Here is a 24,394-nt window from a genome sequence, read left to right as displayed (position 1 = left end):
AGGTGTGGCCCGACCCACCTGTTACTGTCGGCCTGATCTGCTTCCTGGGTCGTTTTCGCAAAACTCCACTTCAGACCCGCCGTGTCGCCCACCACGCGGCATAATTCGGCTCCGGAGTTAAAACAGGGTGCTGACGGATGACGGACTTTGCATGAAGATCATCGCATGTTCTAGCCGCTAGCTCCGATTTGCGTGTCTACCACCGTCATCCGGATGCACCACGACGACCCCCCTTCCCCAGTGAAGCCCGTCCAGGATCCACTTGTGTTCCAATGCGCGCGGACATAATTCGTCTAAAAACCGCGGTTGTCTATCGGCATGATGACATCCCGACTGTTCAGCCAGGTCCCACGCTTGGATCCGCACCGCTGAAGATTCTAGCAAGCCGATGCTGAGACGCAAATTTTGTGACTGTGGAGTCGCTCACGCTGCATATAAAGGTCCTCGGGGCCGCCGTGGGGACCATGGAGGAATCACTTCTCTTTCCTTACCTTTACAACGAACAAAATGGGATCCACCGGTTACAAGTTCGAGGGCTGGATGGGCCTCGACGCCAGCGCCGCTCAGGGTAACATGAAGTGGCAGGAGTTTGAGCCCAAGCCCTGGGAGGAAACCGATGTCGATATCCAGGTTACGCACTGTGGTATCTGCGGTTCGGATATGCACACTCTTCGCAGTGGATGGGTATGTCTGTCTTGGTATGTCAGTGATTGTGGCTGAAGCTTATGCCGTCTAGGGACCCACCAACTACCCCTGCTGCGTCGGCCACGAAATCGTTGGCAAGGCCGTCCGCGTCGGATCCAAGGCTACCGGAGGAATCAAGGTCGGCGACCGCGTCGGCGTCGGCGCGCAGAGCGGCTCGTGCCAGAACTTCGATGGAAAGTGCGAGGCTTGCGCCAACAGCCTGGAGCAGCACTGCAACCGCATGACCGGAACTTATAACGGGACTTTCTTGAACGGCGGCAAGTCTTATGGTGGATATTCGCTGTACAATCGCTCCCCGTCGCACTTCGTGATCAAGATTCCCGACGCTATTCCCTTGGCTGAGGCTGCGCCTATGCTTTGCGGTGGTATCACTACCTACTCGCCGCTCCGTCAGCACGGTTGTGCTCCTGGAAAGAAGGTCGGCATTATTGGTGTTGGTGGACTGGGTCACTTTGGTATTCTGTTTGCCAAGGCTCTTGGTGCCGATAAGGTCGTTGCTATCTCGCGCAAGGCCAACAAGAAGGACGATGCGCTGAAGCTCGGTGCTGATGCGTATATCGCCACCGATGAGGATAAGGACTGGGTTAGCGAACACAGCCAGAGCCTTGATCTGATTATCTCGACGGTGTCTTCATCCAAGATGCCCATCGTTAAATATTGCCAGCTGCTGCGTACCCGCGGTACTTTTGTCCAGCTTGGCGCTCCCGAAGACGGCAGTCTGGAGATCCCCGCTTTCGCACTGATTGTTCGGGGTATCAAGCTTGGCGGTTCGCTCATTGGTAGCCCCGGCGAGATCCGCGAGATGCTGGATCTGGCTGCTAAGAAGGGAATCCACCCCTGGATCGAGGAACGCCCTATGAAGGAGGCCAACCAGGCTATTCTTGATATGGATGCCGGTAAGGCTCGATACCGTTATGTCCTTGCCAACCAGTGGTAAAGTCAGTTAAAGATGTGTGATGATGTTAGAGATTCATGAATAGACACCAGAATAGAATTAATTTTGCTAAGACAGTACTCATTGTCGACTTATCCGTATGAATTGAGGTAGACGACTTGCGTGCGTGGCACCAGGAATGGTTGATTACAGGTGATGCGGCTTGACCTATGGTTCCACTCTGTGACTTACTCTCCACACCCCATACCGTATCCCAGGGTGATTTTCTCAAAACTTCTGATAATTGCGAGGTGGAATACCTATGGCCTATCGTTGAAGGCAAAATACCATAGCTCAAACAAAATCACTATAACTACAGGGCGTTTATAAAGGTTGATTTCCAAGAAATCACAGGCGATAAGGATGCTGATAGGTGTAACACAACACCTGTCTCTCCCCGCGAACTTCAAAACTTAGGGAGCTCTCCACTGGGGTCGCGTTAACCAGAAGAAGTCAATGCTAGTGCTCCTCGGCACGGCCCACAAAGGGGGCCGCGATATGTGCTATGCGCAAGACTGGTCGGGACCCACAGCGGGTAAGGAGTGTGATAACGCATAGTTTAACTGTGCATCATGCTGTCGCAAGTTCAAGATTCTGGCGTTTTTTGCCATCAGATGGTTCTGCAAGGAGTCAGCAGAGCGATCTTTTAAACTTTCTGCGGTAATGGCGACCTACCCAGAGACTGGCGGAGTCTCGGCCCGATCAGATGACGTATTGATGGACCGTATCGACCGGTCAACAGCGACTTGAGGTTGGGGCTCGTACACCAAAGAAAGCTCGAAAACTCTAATATAGCCAGTTCCTAGGTTCTGGCGTGCTAGAGAAATCCGAATCCTGTCAGTGAGGACCCCGAGACCATCCTAGGGTGGGAAGGCTGTGATTTGAATACCTTCCAATACCAAAGGTGCGATATCTAATTCCCAGCGAGAAGTCGACCCCTATTTAACCTTGACAGGATATGTGGGTGCAGGAGAGCATGTGTATATCGCCCCACCGAAGTTCCGCGCAGTCCATCTGACTGTTGGCAAAGCCGACCGCCTCCAGTGGCACCATTTCACCTTTGACCGGTAATCAGCGGTCAACATGGCGGGCGAAACCGGGCCCATCAACGTCTCCCGGGCAATGGCCATGTTAATTGCAGCGTTCTTCGGTATATCATGTTACAATGTGCTCGAGATCACCATTTCGATCTTCACCACCTTCAGATGTCGTCGCGGGCTCTACTTCTGGAGCATGCTGGTCGCTACTTGGGGAATCCTACTCCACGCTATCTCGGTATTCCTTCGTTTCTTCGCACTTGCACCTAATTTTCCTATGTGTGTCTTGGTATGCATTGGCTGGTACGCTATGGTGACTGGCCAGTCCGTGGTGCTGTATTCGAGACTCCACCTGGTGAGTACAGCAGTTCGTCGTCGTCGCTGGGTGCTATACATGATTATATCAAATTTCTTCATATTGCATGTTCCCGTCACTATACTCTTCCTCGGGAGTAATGCCGGGGTCAGCAGCTTCGTCGCGCCATTCAATATCTATGAACGGATTCAACTAGCTGGGTTCTCGGTCCAAGAGATCATCATAAGCAGTCTCTACATCTGGGAAACAATGACAGCGATGAGACCTGTTCTAACCATGAAGGGGCGCGCTGGCTACAGGGTCATCGTCAATCTCATTATCGTCAACACCATCGCGGTTCTATTGGATGCATCCCTACTCGCCACCGAGTATACCGACAACTTCGACGTTCAAACAACCTACAAGACGGTAGTCTACAGCGTCAAGTTGAAAATGGAATTCACAGTGCTCAACAGTCTACTCACTGTGATCCACGCAAGTCCCTCGACTATCGAGGCCCTCCAACGACAGGGCATAGTTCATCAGCCTCTAGAGTTGACGCCGACTGGCGGTCGATCGGCCGACGACCCAATTCTGCACGTCGATACCGAAGCCTTCAGCCAAAATGGAGAGCAAAATCCCGGAGGCTTTTCATCCTTCTCACGACAGAGTGGCTAAATTGGTACGAGCCCTCTATGTATACTAGCTCAGTCCTATTAAATTTCCTTACCTTGCTTATAATTGGGCGAGCACAGCATTTGATCCATACAGGATATACTAGGATAGGCACAAGCCAATAATTTTGCTACAATAGGCACCGAACAAGGCGCCTAACCAAAACGGGATATTATAGAGAGAACAAGGCTAATGTTTCACTTTTCGGCCGTGTGGGATTTGCCATGATCGACAGCGATATTAGTGACCGTCTAGCAGCGGAGACTGTATCGGCAATACGTACTACTTTCGGAACTACAATGGTTTGTTACTTACCTTTGGAAGGTGTGCCTGTCAGCCTGTTCCTGGCCGTGACGGCCCCAGTGGACGAGTAGATGGATCTGGCATCGTTTTACGCGTTCTGTTGGAACCAGAGATCAGGAAGAGGAGCACCGAATGCAACGAGAATGTCATGCTTACGTACATCTGTTGGAGAAAGAACAGAATGAATCGTGAGATGGCCAGTAATGCGATAGTCTGTCGCGAGTATTATAGGTGCGTTGAGGAAGTCCCAGGGGTCGCCGTGAAGCACCGCCCTGACGGCACGGAAAGATACCCACAGTGACGAAATTCTGAAAAGCATGGTAGTTCCAGTGGAAGAGGGTTTTTATGACGCAGAGAATATTACAAAGTGCACTTTGATGAGTCGCGAGAGATGACGAAAGCCGTGAAAGGCACTCCTTTGATGCACAAACACAACTGACAAGGACAATCGCTCAGGGTCAAACACGATTCCCTTCTCCATGCTCGAGTTCATGACTCAAGGATGATGAAAAGAACCCACGAAGGGTGTGCCAAATCAATGTGCTCTCCAGTCCCCGAGGAGATTTAAACTGGACAGGCGACCACCGCGCCGTGCAATGCGGTAGACGATCTGTGGTGGATCGCCTTCATGATCGCGGACCACCCGAACTAGGTAAGTTAAAGTGGGAAGAGAAGAGGAGGAAGAATTGGAATGGCAAGTGATATTTATACCTTCGTTGGGCTGTCACGTGTTGGACCTGCAGCCTGCAGCCGTCAGTGACGTGGGCGACGAACAGATTCCTGAGACGAGCAGCCGGTGCTCCTTCTTCCAAGTCGATCGGACCATCGTTGCCGCATCATGTCAACACGCACCTAAGATTGCTCGTTTCGGTACAAGTAAGTCCTGCAATGCAGTCCTATTTTCGAAGAGGAGGCTAACGTCATATCGGAATGTCTTTGTCCGTCGGCGATGTTCGCGACTCAAAGGTCCTGTCGATTAGCCGGCTTCAGACAACAGAAACCTGCGCGTGGGCTGTTTCACGACTACGAGGACAAGACCTCGCTCGGAATAGCATAGAGGAGAGAAATATTCACAGTACGTCAATTCCTCCATCTACGCAAGTTTGCCATCTCTGCCCCCACCCCCTGTTGAAATATAGAATAATTCCCTAAGTGGTCTTCGATTCGGCATCGAAAGCTCGCAGCGTCCCTAGAGTTATCCGGTGCCACCGTACCCTCCGTTCCTCGGGCGCAATCGCTCTTGAAAACTCTCCTTGGGACCTCAATCCTGCTTCTGATGTGGCCAGCCTTGAATGTATAACGATACAATTCTTCCTGTCACGAACTTGCATGAAGCGTTGGAGCTAGACGACAAATGGCTCGGAGGATCTTCTCTATCATACGGAACCTGTTCTCACTTTGCTGGGAAAGGAAAGGGGTGGCGCTGTGAAACAGAAACCGGGGAGTCGGAAACAAGGGGACACCTGTCAGACACAGTGGGACATGTGGTTTTGATGCCCCCATAAGCAATGATTCAAGATCCTCGCAGTTAAACAACTGCTCGTAGGATCCAATGGCCGAGGCAAGTACGACACACTGGAGGCTGGTTCAATTCTAGATCACGCAGCAAGACCGCGATGGCGAGGTCTTGCTGCTCAGTTATATCTCATTGGTGTCCGCTTAACTCGGCTGGGGAAGCTCAAGTTTGTTGTTCAGGTAAGTATTCAAAAGCCTAATGATGAAGGCTCACTGAAAGTGTCTGATGACGGCGCTCTCAGATAGACACCACCTTGCACGAATGAATAACCGAAGGAAAATGCCAGGTCTCTATTTCCTTCGAAACACGCGCCCACGATATGCACTATACCCCGAGTCCCGACCCTGCGCTACAAAGTCAGCTTTTCAAGAGCTGTGGCCGAAGGCACCTATCCTCTTCATTGACGTAATGGAGCCGGTTGACGATGTACTGCTCACGAGGAAGCGACCTTGACAATTTTTCCGAGGGAATGTCGACGACGAAAGAAGGAAATGAATCCGATACAAACAGTTTGAAACGGGCCCGGAAAACAATCCGAACGGAAAAATGGTGGGTAATTGGTGATGGCGGGAATTGGACGTGATGCGAATCTCCGGGGAAATGGAGCAAGGCCCGAGAGCAAGACGGCTCCAGGAACCCGAATCATTGACAGACCTGACACGAACATGGAGTGGCAGAATACAAATTTGGGCGTCAGGACCCGGAGCTGTACTATATGGGTAGAATGAGCCCGCGTAGGGCAATCTGCCAGACTGCTACCACCACGGGAGATGCACCTATTATATTTGGCTCGCTATATTCCTCCTTGTGAAAGGAATACGCGTTCCTCTACCTTTAAAAGACTAAATAGTCTGTAGATGCTGGCCAGTTTGGTTCTAAATTACACCGGGCGACGCCCACCTGATCGCCACACTCCATTGCAAATATATATTTTGTTCCAGTAATACGGGCCCGCGTAATTTATGTCCTGCTCCACGCGCTCGTTGCTCACCTTGCCTCGGGCAGAAAAAGTATTCACGAGATTAAATAGGTTTTCGAATACCGTTGACAATATGCAAGAGGCCCAGGGGCCGCAAATGTCCCCGATATTGTGCCCACCTGCTCACGTAAACAGTACAGCAACTCCAGCGCCCCAGCCTGTTAAGATTTAGAGGCTTGTACAAATTACAAGCTGCTAAGAGAAAAGGTGTTAGAATAGTGAGGAGAAATAGATTCGAGTATATCAATGCCGGATATCAGTACAATGGAAGCATCAGGAATGACAATGGACTTGACAATTCCCTCGCGCTTGACCAACCATTTTCAACAGGAATCCCCAGCCCAAGAAGGGCCACAGTAATTGCAAAGACCATGTACTTTCCTTGGGTTACATGAGGCTACGAAATCCCCATCTGCCGGTAGCACCCCTCCCGAAACGGAATAGCGTCTCACCGGCCACGGGTATAAATATCGCTTGCCATTTCGAATCTTCCTCCTCTCCTTTTCTCCTCTCCAACTTACTTACCAAGCTTGGGTGGGCCGCGGTCAAGAGGGCGGTTTATCACAGAATGACCACCGCATTGCACAGCGCGTTGGCCGCCTGTTCAGTCACCCTCGGGGGGCTGGGAGGCAAATTGTTTTGGCACACCCCTCGTGGGTTCTTCACCTTTTCATCATGCTTTGGGTCAGTGGCTCGGGCCTGGAGAAGAGAGCAATACAGACTGGTATTTGGAACTGTGCAGCGTGAGCAGCCATGTCGCCCGTCAAAATAACCGTCAAGCCCTTACTGTTATTATTAGTTTGCCTATGCTGGTCCCCTATCGGAATCATACCCAGACAATATGTAGGCTATTTTGACGGAATGGCCGTAGTTAGAGACATGGTATTGACCGTTCCTGCGTTGCAGCTAGGCTGCACAGTGGACGTGAGGCCCATAAACACATAAGTCGAAGCGCGGCCGCCTGCATCTGCTCTTGCCATCCCACCATCTCCAACCTCCCGGAAAGCATCTCTCACACAAAGTCGAGAGATCACAATTTCTCGTTCCTCGTTTCAAGATGTTTTTCGATCTTGTTAACGGCAAACTTTCGTCCTGGTTCTTTAACCTCTGCCGCAGAATTCGGTCCCTGATCCCGTACCTCAACTCCCACCAGAACGCGAACGACGAAGAGATTCCGTTCAACTATATCCTCACCTTCGACGCTACGGAATCAGCCTATGACAACTACATCGACACTGAAACTTCCATCCGTTATTTTGATGTGGAATCCAGCTCTGCAGAAACCTTAGACTCCGATGCCCTCTCTCTCGACCACGGCCCTCTCGACTACGGCCTTCTCGACTACGGCCCTCTCGACCCCCACGACCTACACACCATCGACACTCATCACATCTGGTGGGGACCATTGACCCACTAGTGGCCACGATCAACATGACTGTCGAAGACGAAGATGGCGACGCATTATGGCGAAGATTGCACTAGATTTTGAGAAACCATCGATGCTCTTAAAAATGGATGAGGAGTGCATCCAACGGGCCGCTTTATTAAACAGGTACTAGAGTCGGGTAATATAGTCGGGTCGTCGGCCATTCCCTTGTCTATTAGATGAGTTCTTCTAGGGGCGGCGCAAGATGGCTTACAAGTCACAGGTGCCCAGTACTATGCAAGCAAGCCCTGACCTTGATGGTCCAGGGGGTGGTCATGATGGGATGTCTGCTCGAGTCGTTTCCGGCCGCTGTCAAAAGTCAAGCTACGCCAAATATAGCGTTAGTGTGGTATGGTGAGAAAAGCGGAAAAAAATGGAAATGTTGGTTGAAGATCACCGACAGTTCAATGGATATCTCACGTTTCTATACTGGTCAGTCATATTGTATGAACGTAGTCAAGTGAAAGTTCGTTGCGTCAGATGGTGGATAGAAACGAAGCGAATGTGACAGTGGGAATGATTCGATATACTGATGGATATACTGATGGATCGTTCCGCTTGTGAGAATTATGGTGCGTGAACATGGATTTGGGGCTACCTGGATATTTTTGATGTGACACGCGAGTAGCAACCGTATCGGGTAGCCTAACCTTGTGTTAAACTCACTAGTAAATCGTAGATCAAAGCGGACTGTCAACGATAAAATCTGATGCCAAATTTGACGAGGAAGTGGACAAAGAATTCCACTCGGGAGGACCTGCTGCCCGTAAAGAGGTTGTTTAATGCGTCGTAATGAATAGAATACTGCAGGGAGACTCTGCTATCTAGAAAGTCTGCTATGAGAGAACAGAAAACAGCAGAAATAGCAAAACAAAGTGCAAATCGGTCCAAATCGGCAGCCTGAGGCAACCTGAGCACATGCCAGTCACGGGCTGAAGGCCCCTTCCCGAAACAGCTTAGCGTCGTACTGCTCACGAGTATAAATATCGCCACCCAGTCCACAACTCCTCCTCTTTTCTTTCCTCTTCATACTTACCTAGCTTCGGTGGGCTGCGGTCATGAGGGCGACTCACCACAGAACGCCGGTCGCATTGCACAGCGCGGCGGCCGCCTGTTCAGGCACCCTCGGGGGTCTGCGAGGCATATTGTTTTGCACCCCCTTCGTGGGGTTAACTATATCTTTTCATCATGCCTTGGGTCAGGGACTCGAGGATGGAGAAGAGCTGCTCGGCCTGGTTGCTTCATTGTATTTTCGACATGTATCGATCTACTCGTCAACGCTCATGAGGTAGCCGTTCTGCTGAGAGTCTAAAACATTGTTACTTCAATCCAGGGTATTGATTACCGAGTCTCCTTGTAATTTTCCCAGAACGTGAAGCCAAAATCTCTTCCTTGTACATGTTGCCTATGACCCTGAACACCCAGGCTCCAGACCTTGCACGTGACGGCCCTTTCCGCCGAGGGCATAAAAGGCACTTCCCTCCGCCTCCAGCTTCTTCCTCTTCCTCCTCCCCAAACTTACCTAGCTTGGATCAGCCGCGGTCAAGAGGGCGGTTCATCACAGATCGTCCACTGCATTGCACATCGCGTTGGCCGCCTGTTCAGTCACCCTCGGGGGGCTGGGAGGCATATTTTTTTGGCACTTCCCTTCGGGGATTCTTTTCATCATTCTCTGGGTCAGAGACCCGGAGATGGAGAAAAGGGCCGTCTTGAGAATACGCTGTGGCATAGGACGGACGGGAACTTAGACCAGGCTAGAAGGGCGTTTGTTGATGGTTCTTGACGTAGCTGTCAGTGTTTGATGCCTCCGTGACAGTAAAACATCTTCCTGGAATTACATTTTTCGCGTCTCCGCTGTACACGAACCAACTACGCGCTGCAAAGCAACGCCGAGCACAGCTCGCGCCAGTTATTCCTTCATCGAAGAAAATCTCGTTCATTATCGTGGTCCTGCTTTTTATTCAGGTAAATGACGATGTGGTATTCGTGTTCTGGGCTGACACGTCCTCGTTCCTCGCAACTGCCTCCTCTTCCAGCTGCTGGTATCCCATCGCGGAGCCAATACTCCTCTCTCCCTTCGCAGTCCTATTCTTTTCCTCCATATGTGTCATGATTAGCAGTTGCCCTGTACTGTTTGTCAAGCGTCCTCAGAACGCTAAACCCCGCTAAATCCGAGCCTTATTGCTATCCCGACGCCCTCGGTTGACTGTTGCACGTTCATCTTCCATACACCTTGGATTTTTCCTATCCTCAGACCCAGCTCACCTTCCATGCTCGCAGCCATGATGGTATTTGCCCATTCACGACGAGACTCTCGAAGACTCTGATGTTTCGCATCACATGCGGCGTTCTGGTGCGATAATCGGCTCGCACACACCAGCTACCGCCATGGCTTTGACACCCTGGACCTTTTTCCTACTGGATACAACGCCTCTACCCACAATGGGCCCCAATGGTTCTTCTATGAGACCATTTTGCCAAAATATTGACTCGACATTGGGGCTGATACTTCGCTAATTCGTGAGATGTCTGCCCTAGCGGACGCTGAATAAAAATCGTCGGGGCTTTTGACGAGTGCTGCGAACCAGCTTTATAAACCGCCCCCTGTCAAACGAGTTCGAGATCGAAGCCACTAGTGAGTATTATTTGAGCCCCATCGATAACCATGGATCTGACTTGTAACTGATGATCTTTTCATTTTTTCACCCATACGTGCTTAAATAGTGAAATCCAGACGCCTTACTTCATACCTCCATTCCTTAATTATCATTCACATCGAAACCGATCGTAACCGATCCCGTGGTCTGCTAACCGCAAAAGACACTTGGCTAAGGCCACTCCGTGCACGATGATCTTGGGCGTCCTGCGAAACATGAGCCTATAAGTCTGAGTACGCGCGTTCCACCCGAAATATTCTTTCTACAAGCGCAAGGGTTCCTCCAGAAATGACGAAGGGTGCTTCGGCATTCCTACACTTTGGCAGACATGAGCACTGAAGTGTCCAGCCGTCCCAAATAAACCTTCCTAGCTACGGTCGATTGTATCGACGAACGTGTGCTCCAAGGTGGAATTGTGGCAGCCTTAGACGGACGACTCTCAGTTATACTCGGCCATGGCGGTGCTAAATGTTATACAATCCGTCAATTCCTCAATTATCAACTTCCAGGTTGGCTCAGAGGAGCTTCACTAGACATTTGTCGGAGTCGTGGGACAGTAATATCCACATGGGAAGCTACATCGTTCGAGACCAGAAAGAGTATGCCTTTGTTCGGCCTTATCCCTTTGTTAAGTTACACGGAACTGATTTGATCGCTGTACGGTTTCAGGGGCAGAGTATTACAATACCGACACCCTCGGACGCCAGAACCACCTCAAGTCGAGACCTATCGAGAACATGGAAGACACTAAATTTTGGGCAGGCCAGGCTTCAATGGCCACATTGTGCTTGATTCTGAGCATCAGATATATACGAAAACGCTCCGTGTTGCAAGAGAGTGCCAGCCTGCCTACACCTGCGGGCACGATCTCATGGATCGTCTGCTGAAGATCAACAGCCAGGCCATGAGCTTTGACGTTTTACAAACCTACTACAAGACTCTGAAGATGGGCATACACATAGCTACACATGATCCCCGGCGTGGGCGCTGGCTTGGAAACTGATATGGCCGTCGAATTCGTGGGGCATCAAACGAACTATGCGATGGGCCGGTTGTCAGTATAGAAAGATCCAAAACAAAAAAATGGGCAGGTGGTTTCTGGCGTACATTTACTTCTACGGGGGTGTTTGGTAGACTTGCGGCACTGGCTGTTACCGTTAGCACCGAAACTAACTATTCTGTGCTGTCTGAGCAATCGAGGCTTTGCGTGAAAATATACTCGATGACAAAAACTAGTGACTTGGGGATCAACTGAAGGTAGCGCGTGTTGTGCCCTCCCTGTCTATTTGGTTTACGAAGATCTAACACCATACTATCTCTCATTACGCAGATCAACCACCATCAAGGCAAACGAAGAGATCCGCCGAGCTCGAACCATTACCGATTCCACCCGTGGACCTGATGCCACCGACGAAACATTGTGCCTTTCGAATATCGACGCGCCACGGACGCTATTGGCCAGACAGCAATGTTTGACGGGATGGTATATCGCGATGACCTTTTTGGCAGGAGTGAGATTCCGTAATGCTTCAGACGGGTCCTCGTGATGACCTCGCGATACTATTGTGGCGCTTATCTATATCCACGGATACAAGTACGTGGTGCACCTTTCTCGCTCATTCGGAATCTCTCTTTCTCTCCCCACGGCTTCCTCTTGCAAGTTTGAGCTAGTCGCGATCACGATGGCGGTTTGCCACAGGTCATCCGACGCATTCCACATCGTGGAGAGGATCTGTTCAGTCCTGAAGTGCACAGGGGCTGCCAGGCAGATACTCTGGGTCGCACACTCGTGGAATCCTTTTATCATTTATGGCCCTCCACTCGGGTAAGAGGAGGATATATGTGAGACTTCGGCCACTTCACGTGGCTTATATGCTATCGCTGATAAGTTTGATTCCCTCAGATAGCTGTCGTCATCTAGGAGCAAGTTGCTGAAAACGATATGGCCATCGGACGCCCTCGATCATTATTTGCCATCTATCTTCAAGCATGACAGGCGCTGTTTATGTCTGCACAGAATCAGCAGGAGACATTTCTGAGCTCCACTCCATCTGCCATTATCCTCCTCTCATCAGTTCTAGCAAGGATCCTTTCTCTGTCGATTGATCACTGTCACATATGGCCCGTAGGCGTCTCCTATGCATCACTCGTATCCGGATTGCAAATGAAAATGCCATGGCCTGATTTGGGAGTTCAAAAGAGTGTACTATCTCTATATCACAGTATGACCCAATATTCCAACGTTCCTACGTAGTCGAAATATGGATTTAAAGGGTTGAGTGATGTATATAATCTGGGCTTTTCAATATATATGACCAAGTGATTGTATGTCTTGCAATAATCAGAAAAAAGCATACCGTGATTGTAGGAGATGTCGCGAGTTGTTATATTGAAATGGACGATGGCAAAACGGGGAAGATCCTGAAGACATGTACCTTAGGCTAATTATGCAGCCTTCTATCGAGAACTCATACAGAGAGATAAATGAATTCAAATCCACGAACAAAACCAATCAAATCTCACGAGGGTGGTCCTTCAGCTTTCAGCTCTGTGGCAGTAGTATGGACAGCGGTGCAAGTTACTACCGGTGCCCGGTATTTGGATAATCATGCCGAATAGGCTAGCGCGGCTTCCATCCACTGGTATAAATATCGCCTGCCTCTCCGATCCTTCCTCTTCTTTTCTCCTCTCTCAAACTTACCTAGTTCTGGTGGATCGCGATCATGAAGGCGGGCCACCACAGATCGTCTACCGCATTGAACAGTGCGGCAGTCGCTTGTCCAGTTTAAAGCTCTTCGGGGGCTGGGAGGCATGTTCTCTTGGCACACCCTTCGTGGTTCTTCATCATCGCTTGGGTCATGCCTCGAGAATGGAGAAAAGATTTGTACACATGCTGTTCTTACTTGTTACATGTTTTTTTTTTTTTTTTTTTTTTTTTTTTGTAGAGCCACGTCGATATCCTCGTCCGCGAAGTGATAGAGGGCATATTAACTTCGTGTTTGAAGCCCTGGCCTGCCTGGTAATGAGCTGCCAGAGCAGCGATCATTATTGAACCTGTTGATATTTCTTTTCTAGAAATCTCTCTACCTTCTCGTAATCAACAAAATCTCATGTTTGCATTCCCTCTAATCCACGTAGACAACCTCGTTGAGAACGTCAATAGTATACCGCGCTTGGCACACCAAATTCCCGAATGCCGAAATCCGGGGAAAACCCCGCACGGTGCCACTTCGACACTCCCCACTGCACTAACCCAGCACAGTCTAGCATCCGAAAGGAAATGCAGCGTACTATCGCTCCCCGTCGGATCGGAAGTCCCCCCGATAAGAACTCCGTCGCTTCTCCTCACTCCCAGTGCCACTTCCCGCGACAACTCCGCCATGAATGCCTCCGGCCGAGTCTGTGCTCGCTGTGCCCGCATCGTCAGTGCTTCCCTCGTACAGAGGTCGTGTTCAATGTTGACGCTAATTGGAGTAGAAACAACGATGCGATGGTGCCCAGCCTTGTTCGCGGTGCAAACGTACGTCCAGCACCCCCGGTTACAAGCTGCGATGTGGGACTAATTCGTTGCAGGTCTTGGTCATGCCTGTCGACCGCGTCCGCGTCCTATTGAACGAGGTCCGGACCATCAAGCAGTCGCTGTTATCTCGCGACGGCCCCGTGCATCGCGGTCCCGCGGTGGCTGTCTTTCCTGCAAGGCGAGGTAGATCGCCAGATCCGGTGGAGCTTGGACTTGGTTTCGGATGCTGACACTCTCAACAGGAAGAAGAAATGTGATGAGATACGGCCCCGATGCGGCGACTGCCGTCGTTTGAATCTGCCCTGCCAGTGGTCGTCAGCCGCGAGCGACCCGCACGGCGCTCCGACACCAGACTCGCATGCGACGGGTTCCTCCAGCTCGGATCAAACTCAGGTGGATGATGCCGATCCGATACCAGCCCTCTCGGAAATCGATGCTCCTTATGATGATGACGAGTTTATTGCCACGCTCTTTCCGCACCCACTGCCTGAGCACAACCCCACCTTGCCGGCTTTGCAGTTACAGGCTTCGCCTGTCTCGTCCAATCCGTATTTGGCAAGTGAGGAGGATAGAAGCCTTTTCAATCACTATATTCATGTTGTTTCGAGGGCGCTTTCGAGGTCGCATGATACGGAGCGGAATCCGTTTCTTGTTACGCTTTTGCCGTTGGCGGCTGTCTCTGATGCGGTTACTAGTGTTATTCTGAGTTTGAGTGGGTGCCATTGGAGGAGAGTGTATCCGAGTATTTGGGGGTGTGCGTTGAAGAGGCAAGGAAAGGGTAAGTCACTCAATAAGTTGCTCTGGATTGTCCTGACATCGTTGTGTAGCTCTAGCACAGGTTAATACCCTCCTCGGCCGGCCGGATCGTCAATGTATCTTCGAAGCCTGCGCTACAGTTCTGCTTCTGTGTCTTACAGAACTGTTCGATGGCACCTCGCGAGTCTGGAAATGGCATCTCAAAGCTGCAAGCGCAATCCTCAAATCTCCCGCCTTCCAGTCGCTCGTCTCGACGGATGAGTGGACCTTCTGCATCAGTCTGTTCCACTATCTAGACTCGATGTCCACTATCTCCCGCTGCAAGCCGCCACTCCTGCACAGCGGTGACAGCATGACCGAACTGACAACCTCGTTCCGAAAAAGCAGCGTTCCCGAGCTGGAGCATTGTGAATCTACAGATGCGATATACGGTATCTCCCCGGCTCTCTTCGATTTTCTTGGTATGGTCAATATCCTGGCCAACCATCGCAGTAAGCGGGTCGATGAGTTATCCGAGATTGGCTTCCGAGCGGCAGCGACGCAGGTGGAGGCGCGCATCGACGAGTGGCGCGCGGAACATGATCGAAACGCGGAGGGCCTGGTTGCGACGGAACGCGCGACCGCTGCGTTTGAGTGGGCTATTCGGTTGCGCCTACATCAAGTTGTTGAGGGGTATGATCCACTTCATGATTTTGTGGAGCGGGCCATTTCGACTATTCTTGAGGCGGTGCAAGATGTTCCGTATGCGAGTCGTGTGGAGGGGTGTCTCTTGTTTCCGCTTGTTATTGCGGGATCTAGTAGTATCAGTATTGAGCGGCGGATGGTTGTCAAGGAGCGGTTGATGGTTATGGAGAATACGTTGGGCTTTGGTCATATTCAGTATGCGAGGCAGTTGTTGGAGGCTGTGTGGAATGGGGCGAATCGGGCGTCGGATTTGAACTGGGCGGCTGTACGATATAGTCAGTTTCCGGGTGTTGTTTTCGTGTAGATTGATTCATGTGTAATGATTCCAATAATATTCCGAAATACCAGTTAGATTATCTGCGATCAGTCATCCTCGGATGCGAATACAGAGTGAATCGTTGACAGGCAACACACTGCCTGACGCGTTGGAAAGTGCAGAGGCGGGAGGTCAACACAAACAGCCTGCAGGACTAGTCATGGAAGACAGATAGCGTGATGGAACGAGACCGCGAATTGCGCTGGCTAGCGATGCTATGAGCTCCAGAGAGGAAGCGGCGAGAGAGCTTCATAGAATCCGCAAAGCTTTCGCTATTACGCGTATAGCTAGACGCACCGCTCAACATATCGCACAATGTCACGGCCAAGGCAAGACGGTCACCTCTCTACATTCTCTCTTCTCCATCCTCAGGCCACTGACCCAAAGCATGATGAAAAGGTGAAAAACCCACGAAGGGTGTGCCAAAACAATTTGCCTCCCAGCCCCCCGAGGGTGACTGAACAGGCGGCCAACGCGCTGTGCAATGCGGTGGTCATTCTGTGATGGACCGCCCTCTTGACCGCGGCCCACCCAAGCTTGGTAAGTAAGTTGGAGAGAAGAAAAGGAGAGGAAGAAGTCGGCGGGAAGGTGATATTTATACCCGTGGGAAACACGCTAGCCTGTTTGGGAAGGGGCATCAAGCTGACATCTCAGACGGCCGACGGGCTATTTCCACAGTTACTGCGGCTGTTGAGTCACTGCGGTCTTCTGCGACCGATATAATGCGCTTTCAGAGTCAAATATTCTTCCCTGTTTGTAGATTGCGTTGCTCATGTTCCAGGCTGCCTCTATTCTATGAATGCACTGTGACTGCGGACTGGGTATTCGCTCTTAAATCGTGACCATTATATTCACGACTATCTTTACAGGCCATATAGAGACCAAGATGTGCAGCAAAAATGCCAAAATCACAATGCCGACTTGGAAACTCATCTTTGGCGCCGATTTCTCCACGTAGTAGAAGGGTGCTCCAGATCTCTTCTCCATCCTCGTATCCCTGACACAAGGTATGATGAAATGATAGCCCCACGAATGGGATGCCAAAAATTATGCCGCCGATACCCCCGAAGGTGCCTCTACAGATGAACATCGCACTGTGCGATGCGGTGGACATACTGTGGTGAACCACCCTCTTGACCACGGTCCACCGCAACTAGGTACGTTGAAGAGGGAAGAAAAGAGGCGGACGATTCGGAACGGCAGGCGATATTTATAAATGTGAACTGGACTGTCACGTGTTGAACTGCAGCCCTCCTACCACAGCGCCGTGAGCCACGAATTTCCTCTCACACAGATATGAGCGCTCCTCGGAAATGCGGGCTATCTTTCTCTGCCACCCTGATGGTGGTATGGTCTCATCATCTTCATCGGACCGATTGAACTCCACCAAACGGCAATCCTTCCTCATCCATCGCTCGCGTACTGTTGACATCCATACAGAATAAAAAACCAAACAATTCATTCCTACGGTAAGATACAGTTCCCTTCTCTACACATTCCCTTTCAACTCATTCACCAACCCACCCAGATGCTCCCGCATATTATACCCACAAACCTCCTCAATGGTCAGTTTCCCTGGCCGATCACTCGATGAACTCCACCCAATCCTCTCACTCAGATCCTCGCGTGCCCGGAAACTAGCCTCCTGCACCCTCGTCGCGCGCGTCTTGCGAAGTTTCTCATACAACGCCAGTCCCTCGGCTACGCTGTAATCTGAACGGAAGTTCTTGTGGAACACGATGCCTAGCGCGCCGGCGTCTTCGAAGGCCATGCAGGAGCCTTGGGATTGGTCGGGCATCATTGGATGCGCTTGACTTGATGTTAGCATTGAATCTTGAAGGAGGTTCAGTGGACGTACCGGCATCACCGAGGAGGCAGACTTTGCCTTTTACCCTGAACGGGTAAGGTTCGTGGCGGTATACTGTGCCATTGTCAGTACTGACCCATATGGTAAATTGATTGTACATACGGCGCCACATCTTGATATCCTCCGCATTCAGCATCAACGTCTTCATCCGCGGATCCAAATCCGGGAAGGTCTCGACCAGCTGCTCCGGTGTTGCGCCGATGTTCCACCCGTCCTCGCGCAGATTGTTGAATGAAGCCGGGTAGAAGCAGTAGCAGCTAACGACTTCGCCGTTGCTGCAGGGTGACATGACGATCTTGTTGATTCCAAATCCGCCCCAGTATTCGATTGCCTCGTTTGAGATGTAGTCTTCCAGTCCGAGGCTGCGGAGCTTGTCGGCGCCGATGATGCATCTGTAGCAACACGATGTGGACATGGTGAACTTGGGGGTTATTCCCATGAGTTCTCTTGTTACGGACTAGCAAGGGAGGTGTCAGAAAATGGAAAAATTTGTCTGTGGGCTATTCCTACCCGGATGCCGTCGGCGGCTACGATAATATCGGCTGTTGTCTTGACTCCGTTCTCGAACTTGATAATTCCTTCTTCGGCGTTCACCTCGATTGCTTTGTGGTTGACCTTGAGGACACACGGCGTACCGTCTCCAGGCTCTTCGAACGCCGATTTGATGAGTTGTTTGTGAATGTCGATTCGGTGGAAGTTGTTGTAGTCCTGTTACAGTCAGGATCATCCTACAGCCCGGGCTAGCTTCATACATACCGTTCCGAACTTCGACTTGTAGTCGCCCAGTGGATAGGTACTCTGCACCTCACCATCGCCCCAGTTGTGCATAATCAACTGCTTGAGGATGACCTACCACAATGTTAAACCTGATATAAAATCAGCTATTGTGAAACTCACCGGCTTCGCAGCCTTCACATCCACCCCCCACTCCTCTAAAAACCGCGACCCATTCGACGCCGCACTCAACGACGCACCCACCTCGCCCGCAAAGTCATACCGCTCATAAACAGTGACCTGGTGACCCTGTCGACGCAACGACACCGCCGCGCCGAGCCCGCCGAGGCCAGCGCCGATAATGGCGATTTGCAGTGGGGAGTCGGTTCGTGATGGCATTTTCAACTGTCTCTCAACTGATTGTTTCCTGCCATGGACAGATGATCATCGACACAATATATACCACGCCAGAATGAAGCTATTCTCGCGTCGGATAACCTTTGAATGCCATCGTGGAGGACAATAGAAATGTCGGCTGCGATAAGCGACGGAAGCGCTATCTATGCGACGGCTGCATCTCGTGGCGTCTCCGCTGCCGATCTTTGCCGACTCAACCCTCGCCCCAGTTGTTTCTGGGAATCCAATCAGCCCGCGCCGATCCAGTTGTCTGGGGAAGCTGAGGTGCTCGCTATCTCTCCCCGGTTTGGTATCGATGCGTGCGGGCCGTTCTTAAAGGTGGCCAACGCGGGCTGCGCTCATCCCTGGATTCGGATATCACCACCACAACGAGATATTCTCACGCTCACGCCATCAACTATGGACAAGAAAAATGAACTTGAGATGAAGCTGGATCCGTCGGAGGATTGTGGATTGGGTTGTTTGTCTGTTGATGACAGGCGGTTGATGAGGAAGGTCGATTGGCAAATCCTGCCGATTATGTTCTTTACGTATTTCCTCCAGATGATTGACAAAATTTCCATCAATGTGAGTACCAGCGTTTGAGAATGGTCGTTCTGGTCTGAGCTAACGTGCATCAGTATGCGAATGTCATGGGCCTCCAAGACGACCTGGGGATGTCGGGAAATGACTTCTCCTGGCTAGCGACGGCGTTCTTCATTGCGTATGCAGTGGCCGAGATCCCACAGGGCGCCCTACTCCAGAGATTTCCTGTGTCAAAGGTCCTAGGAACGAATGTTTTCTGCTGGGGTATCATCCTCTGTTGCTCCTCTGCTGCCAAAGACTTCCCCGGCATGCTTGCTCTTCGTATACTGCTTGGTCTGATGGAGGCGGTTATTGGTGAGTGAACTACAGTTGAAAAAACAACCGACGAAATTCCTATTGACTTGAATCAGCACCCTCACTCACAATGTACACAAGCATGTGGTACACCCGCGCTGAATCCACCCCCCGATACGGCCTCTGGTACTGCGGTCTTGGAATGGGACAAATCATCGGCGGACTGATCTCCTTCGCGGCACAGCATGCACCCGCAAATATGTCATTCGGCGGCTGGCGGATCATGTTTGTCGTCATCGGGGCTGTCAACATCCTCGCTTCGTTGTTGGTCCTCTTCGTTCTCCCGGAAAGCCCGTCGAAGGCGAAATTTCTGACCGACGAGGAAAAACAACGCATCACGCAGAGGCTGGCTCAGGATCAGGCTGGTGTTGGTCTGAAGGTCTTCCGCTGGCGGTCTGTCCTAGAAGCGTTTGCGGATTTGCAGACCTGGTTGTTGGTTCTCCTGACGATTCTGATTACTATCCCTAGTGGCGTGATTACCACGTTTTCGGCTATCCTTATTCTGGGGTTTGGGTATAACTCCAAGGAGAGTGCGCTGTTGAATATGCCTTCTGGGATTGTTAGCATTGTTTCGACTATGGCGTCGACGTATGCCATTGCTAAGGGATTTTCTCGTTGGTTGGCGATTGATATATTGTTGATTCCGACGCTGCTGGGGTCTTGTCTCATGTCTTTTCTGCCGACAGACAACAAGGGAGGGTGCCTTGCTGGTATATACTTGGTCAACACGGTACGTCACTGATATTGCTACTGTATGAACAGCGCTGACAATCACAGACTGTCGCTCCCCTCGCTCTGATCTACGCCTGGACGGGCGCAAACTTCAAGGGATATACAATGAAGGTATGTCATTCTGTTCGAAACGACTCGTTCTGATCTGACGAAACCAGGTCTCCGGTGCAGCAATCGTCTCAGCCGGATTCAGCATCGCCAACATCATCGGTCCCCAGACCTTCCAGTCGAAGGATGCTCCTCAGTAAGTCCTACCCACAACCCTACGTCAGATTTAAACTAACAGAGTTCAAGATACATCCCAGCGAAAATCACCCTGGTTGCAGTGAATGCAGCAGCCATCGTGGTATCGACAGTCTTACGACTGATGTACGGAAGACGGAATTCCAAGGCGGACCGTCTGGGAGTGCCAGCGCGCAGCACGATGGAAGCGCGCATGGCTAGCAAGAACAATACGCAGGATGTGCACGATAACAACAACTTCCGCTATGTGTATTAATTGGGATATATTGAAATTGTATCTATCTGGATTTTGTAATCGGAACATTAGCAACGGAATTGATCAGACAATGTCTCTAAGAGTTCTACGCACCGCCGACCTGCCGTAAATTCGCTAGAGTGAAGGCAAGCTTCCCGTAATCAAACTAGGAAACCACAGACACTACACCATATCCTTTGAAAATCAAAATGAGAAAGTCTACCCGTTCGCACCACCGCGTGCTATCCGACGCCGACGCCGACGCCTGCAGGTGCACCCGACACCCCCACTCCTACCCTAAGTGAACGATCAACATAAGAAGCCAGAATGACCACCCTGCGTTCACGCTCTCTTTCCGCTACACCTCGAATCCAACCCAATCACGATGTCCACCCTCGACCCCGGCGCAACCGTCCTCGTCACGGGCGGCAACGGCTTCATCGCCGCCCATGTCATCACCACCCTCCTCCGGCATGACTATAACGTCCGTGCGACGGTGCGCTCCATGGAGAAAGCAGAGATCGTTAGGAAGAGTTTCGTTGCCGCGGGCGTTCAGAATATGGAGCAGTTAAAATTCGTCGTTGCTACCGACGAGGATCTCACCGTCGACTTTTACACTTCCCTCATGGCTGGTTGCCAGGCGGTCCTGCATCTTGCGTCGTCGTTTAGTTATGAGGCAAAACCTGGTCAATTTGAGGAGAAACTTATGGCACCCGCTGTCAAGATGACGGATGTTATTTGTCGCGCTGCGAGTAACGCACAGTCTGTGCGCAGGGTTGTGGTTATGTCGAGCTTTGCTAGTGTTTATGATGCTAGTCTTGGGTTGCAGCCTGGTCGAGTGTATACTGAGAAGGACTGGTGTCCGCTTAGTTATGAGGATGGGGTTAATGCGGAGGCTGCGGTAAGCGAGTTACTCTTTTCATGCTTCGGGTAGACAAGTCAGCTGCTAATAGTACAGCCCATCGCATACCGTGCCTCAAAGGTGGCTGCGGAACGCGCTGCGTGGGACTTTGTTCGTGAGAAGCGACCGCATTATGAGCTCGTCACTCTGTGTCCTGGCATGGTCTTTGGGAAGATGATCCACGGCATCAACTCCCTCTCCGACCTGAATGCTAGCAACCAGATTGTCTGGAGCGTGTTGAAGGCTGGTAGTGATGGGGAAGTCCCTCCTACCAAGGCTCCTGGTACGTCTATATCTTTCACTTGTGATTTGTGATGTGCAGTCCTAACATGTAAACCAGTCTGGGTCGACGTCGAGGACCTAGCCGAGGCAACCCTGCGAGCGGCGACCTATGAGAATGCCGGCAACAGGCGGTTCCTCGTTACGCACGGGTCGTACGATACGCAGGAGATCGCAGATATTGTTCGCGCGGCGCTGCCAGAGAAAAGTCGGGCACCGCTTGGTGAGCCTGGGAAGAGGTTTGCTCATGAGCATTACTCTTGTGATTCGTCTACTGCGCAGGATGTGTTGGGTATGATGTTCAAGAGTCTCAGGGAGTCGATCGTTCCTCTCGCCGAGCAGTTATATGAGATGGAGAAGAAGGAGAAGGAGTCAGAGAGGAAGACTTGAGACACAGGAGATGTATACGATTTCCTGACGGGGGATGTGCGGTATGGATTTTGCGGATTGAATTCCGTGGAGTTAGGGTGATGCTTACCCTTTTCATTTGTTTCTCCTTGATAGCTCCGTATCTGAATAAACATACTTATAAGATCCTCTTCTAATTGAAAGCACATCCAATCAAATGTAGTTAACATCCTTCCTGGCTGCTCGGGGCCAAAGAGATAACTAGCAACGCAGAATCGCTTCGGCAATTGTAAAAGTCACTGCTTTCAGATGAGCGTAAATTACATGTGGAATATCAGACCGTCTCAAGTTAGCTTACTCTGCCCTCCATCCAAATAAGCGCGTGTATCTCGGAGACGAATTTCGCCCGGGATGGAACCTATGTCATCACACCGTATGGAAAATCAGTGCTCTCGGTGGTATCTCAATTCAGTAGTACCTAAATTCAGCTAATCCGGGAACCCAGTACAGATGTAGTATACTCCATTTGAAGGCGAAAGTAAAGACTCGAATACACACAAGATCACCATCTATTATCCATCACCCATTCAGCGTAGTCCGAATATGATCCGCCGTCATATCAATAAAGTCTTTGGCCTGCCACAAATCTGTACCACATCATCATAATCATTAGCAACGTCTCAGACTCAGCGAATAATCCACCCGGGGAATGGAACGATAACTCACCCTTATCCATATGCATAAATGGATGCGGCACGCCCGCAAACCTCTTCTGAACAACCTCATTCCCTCCCTCAATCAACTTGCGCGCATACGCCTCCCCCTCATCGCGCAGCGGATCACACCCCGCAGTGTAAATAACCGTCTTGGGAAGATTTGTAAAGTCCGGCGCGAGGAGGATATTCGCGTACCACTTCACCGCAGCCAATTGCTTCTCGCGCTGGTCCCCGTCAGACGCAATGCTTTGCCACTTGAGATTGTCGAACCATTTCAACCTGGCCCAGTTTAGTGTTGGCGCGTGCTCCATTTCTTTCATTGAGGGCCAGGGGGCGTCGGAGGCGGAACTGTATTTTGAGATGTCGTCCACGACTGGTGTGCCGACTGCGATTAGTTTGAGGTCGATGCTGGCATCACGGGCTAGGTGTGCGCAGACGAGGGCGATGTTCGCGCCGGCGGAGACGCCGCCGAGTGAGATTCGGGTGGTGTCGATGTTGAATTTGGTGCCGTTGGTGGCGATGTGTTGGAGGGCGGCGAAGGAGTCTTGCACGCCGATTGGGAAGGCGTGTTCTGGGACAAGCCGGTAGTCGACATCAATTACGCAGACATTGGCCTTGACGCAGATGTGTTTGCAGATGTGCGATTCTGTGTCTAGGTCGCCGAGTCCCCAGCCTGTTTTTAAGTTAGCGTGTTGGCTTTTATTGAGGGGGTTGTAAGGGAGACGTACCTCCACCGTGAAAATCGATGTGAACTGGCCATGGACCAGGCGATGCGGGTTCGTACACTCGCACGGGAATCAAATCGCCATTGTGGCCGGGGACTTTGCTATCGTAGACTCGCGCGGGTTCGGGGGCAGGGCCGGTGCCATAGGAATAAAGGACGGAGTATTTTGTACGCAAAACGGACAGGTCAATTGGGCCCGCTGGCGTATTGGCGACGTGTTTATTGTAGAGATCGATAAACACGGGGTCGAGGTGGGGGAGAACGGAGGGGTGGATGGGATTGAGGGCCTCGTGCGACATGATGGGCGTTGACTGACGGAAAAGCTATGACGAGGGGGAGGTGCTCATCGCTGCCAGTGATTTATACCACCACCTTCTTTGTCAATTGTTTCAGCTGTCAATTTCTCTCAAAATGTTTGCCACATCGGAATCAGGCGCGCGCCGTCGCATTGCTGTAGCCGACGGTCGGATAGAACCATGGATGTCCGTGGAAAGCCGCCGTGGAGAAAATGCGCCGCCCCCGCACGTTATCGTTAT

At 51.1% G+C, this 24,394-nt stretch overlaps 8 protein-coding genes across 8 annotated transcripts; 6 read left to right on the top strand and 2 right to left on the bottom strand.

Moving 5' to 3' along the window:
- Positions 1-507: 507 nt before the first annotated feature.
- N7532_000055 (NAD(P)-dependent alcohol dehydrogenase) lies at positions 508-1,642 on the top strand (the record flags this gene model as incomplete). The annotated part of the gene is made up of 2 exons (XM_056612559.1): positions 508-684; positions 737-1,642. 2 exons carry the CDS (start codon positions 508-510, stop codon positions 1,640-1,642), a joined length of 1,083 nt encoding a protein of 360 aa, XP_056479783.1.
- Positions 1,643-2,722: 1,080 nt separating this feature from the next.
- Positions 2,723-3,649, top strand: N7532_000054 (uncharacterized protein; the record flags this gene model as incomplete). The annotated part of the gene is made up of 1 exon (XM_056612558.1): positions 2,723-3,649. The coding sequence occupies one exon, from the start codon at positions 2,723-2,725 to the stop codon at positions 3,647-3,649; it is 927 nt and encodes a 308-aa protein (XP_056479782.1).
- A 3,852-nt stretch (positions 3,650-7,501) lies between these two features.
- N7532_000053 (uncharacterized protein) lies at positions 7,502-7,861 on the top strand (the record flags this gene model as incomplete). Its single annotated transcript, XM_056612557.1, has 1 exon — positions 7,502-7,861. One exon carries the CDS (start codon positions 7,502-7,504, stop codon positions 7,859-7,861), a length of 360 nt encoding a protein of 119 aa, XP_056479781.1.
- A 6,050-nt stretch (positions 7,862-13,911) lies between these two features.
- N7532_000052 (Zn(II)2Cys6 transcription factor) lies at positions 13,912-15,791 on the top strand (the record flags this gene model as incomplete). Its single annotated transcript, XM_056612556.1, has 5 exons — positions 13,912-13,949; positions 14,005-14,047; positions 14,101-14,168; positions 14,290-14,825; positions 14,875-15,791. The coding sequence occupies 5 exons, from the start codon at positions 13,912-13,914 to the stop codon at positions 15,789-15,791; spliced, it is 1,602 nt and encodes a 533-aa protein (XP_056479780.1).
- Positions 15,792-17,292: 1,501 nt separating this feature from the next.
- Positions 17,293-18,783, bottom strand: N7532_000051 (uncharacterized protein; the record flags this gene model as incomplete). The annotated part of the gene is made up of 6 exons (XM_056612555.1): positions 17,293-17,612; positions 17,662-17,724; positions 17,773-18,127; positions 18,181-18,378; positions 18,427-18,519; positions 18,568-18,783. The coding sequence occupies 6 exons, from the start codon at positions 18,781-18,783 to the stop codon at positions 17,293-17,295; spliced, it is 1,245 nt and encodes a 414-aa protein (XP_056479779.1).
- Positions 18,784-18,888: 105 nt separating this feature from the next.
- N7532_000050 (uncharacterized protein) lies at positions 18,889-20,911 on the top strand (the record flags this gene model as incomplete). The annotated part of the gene is made up of 6 exons (XM_056612554.1): positions 18,889-19,368; positions 19,422-19,680; positions 19,737-20,410; positions 20,458-20,523; positions 20,571-20,656; positions 20,707-20,911. 6 exons carry the CDS (start codon positions 18,889-18,891, stop codon positions 20,909-20,911), a joined length of 1,770 nt encoding a protein of 589 aa, XP_056479778.1.
- Positions 20,912-21,275: 364 nt separating this feature from the next.
- Positions 21,276-22,460, top strand: N7532_000049 (uncharacterized protein; the record flags this gene model as incomplete). Its single annotated transcript, XM_056612553.1, has 3 exons — positions 21,276-21,791; positions 21,849-22,074; positions 22,132-22,460. The coding sequence occupies 3 exons, from the start codon at positions 21,276-21,278 to the stop codon at positions 22,458-22,460; spliced, it is 1,071 nt and encodes a 356-aa protein (XP_056479777.1).
- Positions 22,461-22,997: 537 nt separating this feature from the next.
- Positions 22,998-24,157, bottom strand: N7532_000048 (alpha/beta hydrolase; the record flags this gene model as incomplete). The annotated part of the gene is made up of 3 exons (XM_056612552.1): positions 22,998-23,065; positions 23,145-23,807; positions 23,863-24,157. The coding sequence occupies 3 exons, from the start codon at positions 24,155-24,157 to the stop codon at positions 22,998-23,000; spliced, it is 1,026 nt and encodes a 341-aa protein (XP_056479776.1).
- Positions 24,158-24,394: the final 237 nt, after the last annotated feature.

The sequence above is a fragment of the Penicillium argentinense genome (assembly GCF_028826775.1).
Source record: "Penicillium argentinense strain IBT 30761 chromosome Unknown utg000001l_segment0_segment0, whole genome shotgun sequence".
NCBI classification, from domain to species: Eukaryota; Fungi; Ascomycota; class Eurotiomycetes; order Eurotiales; family Aspergillaceae; genus Penicillium; species Penicillium argentinense.
The sequence above is the reverse complement of the archived record's forward strand: the minus strand, read 5'-3'. Positions and strand labels throughout refer to the sequence as shown.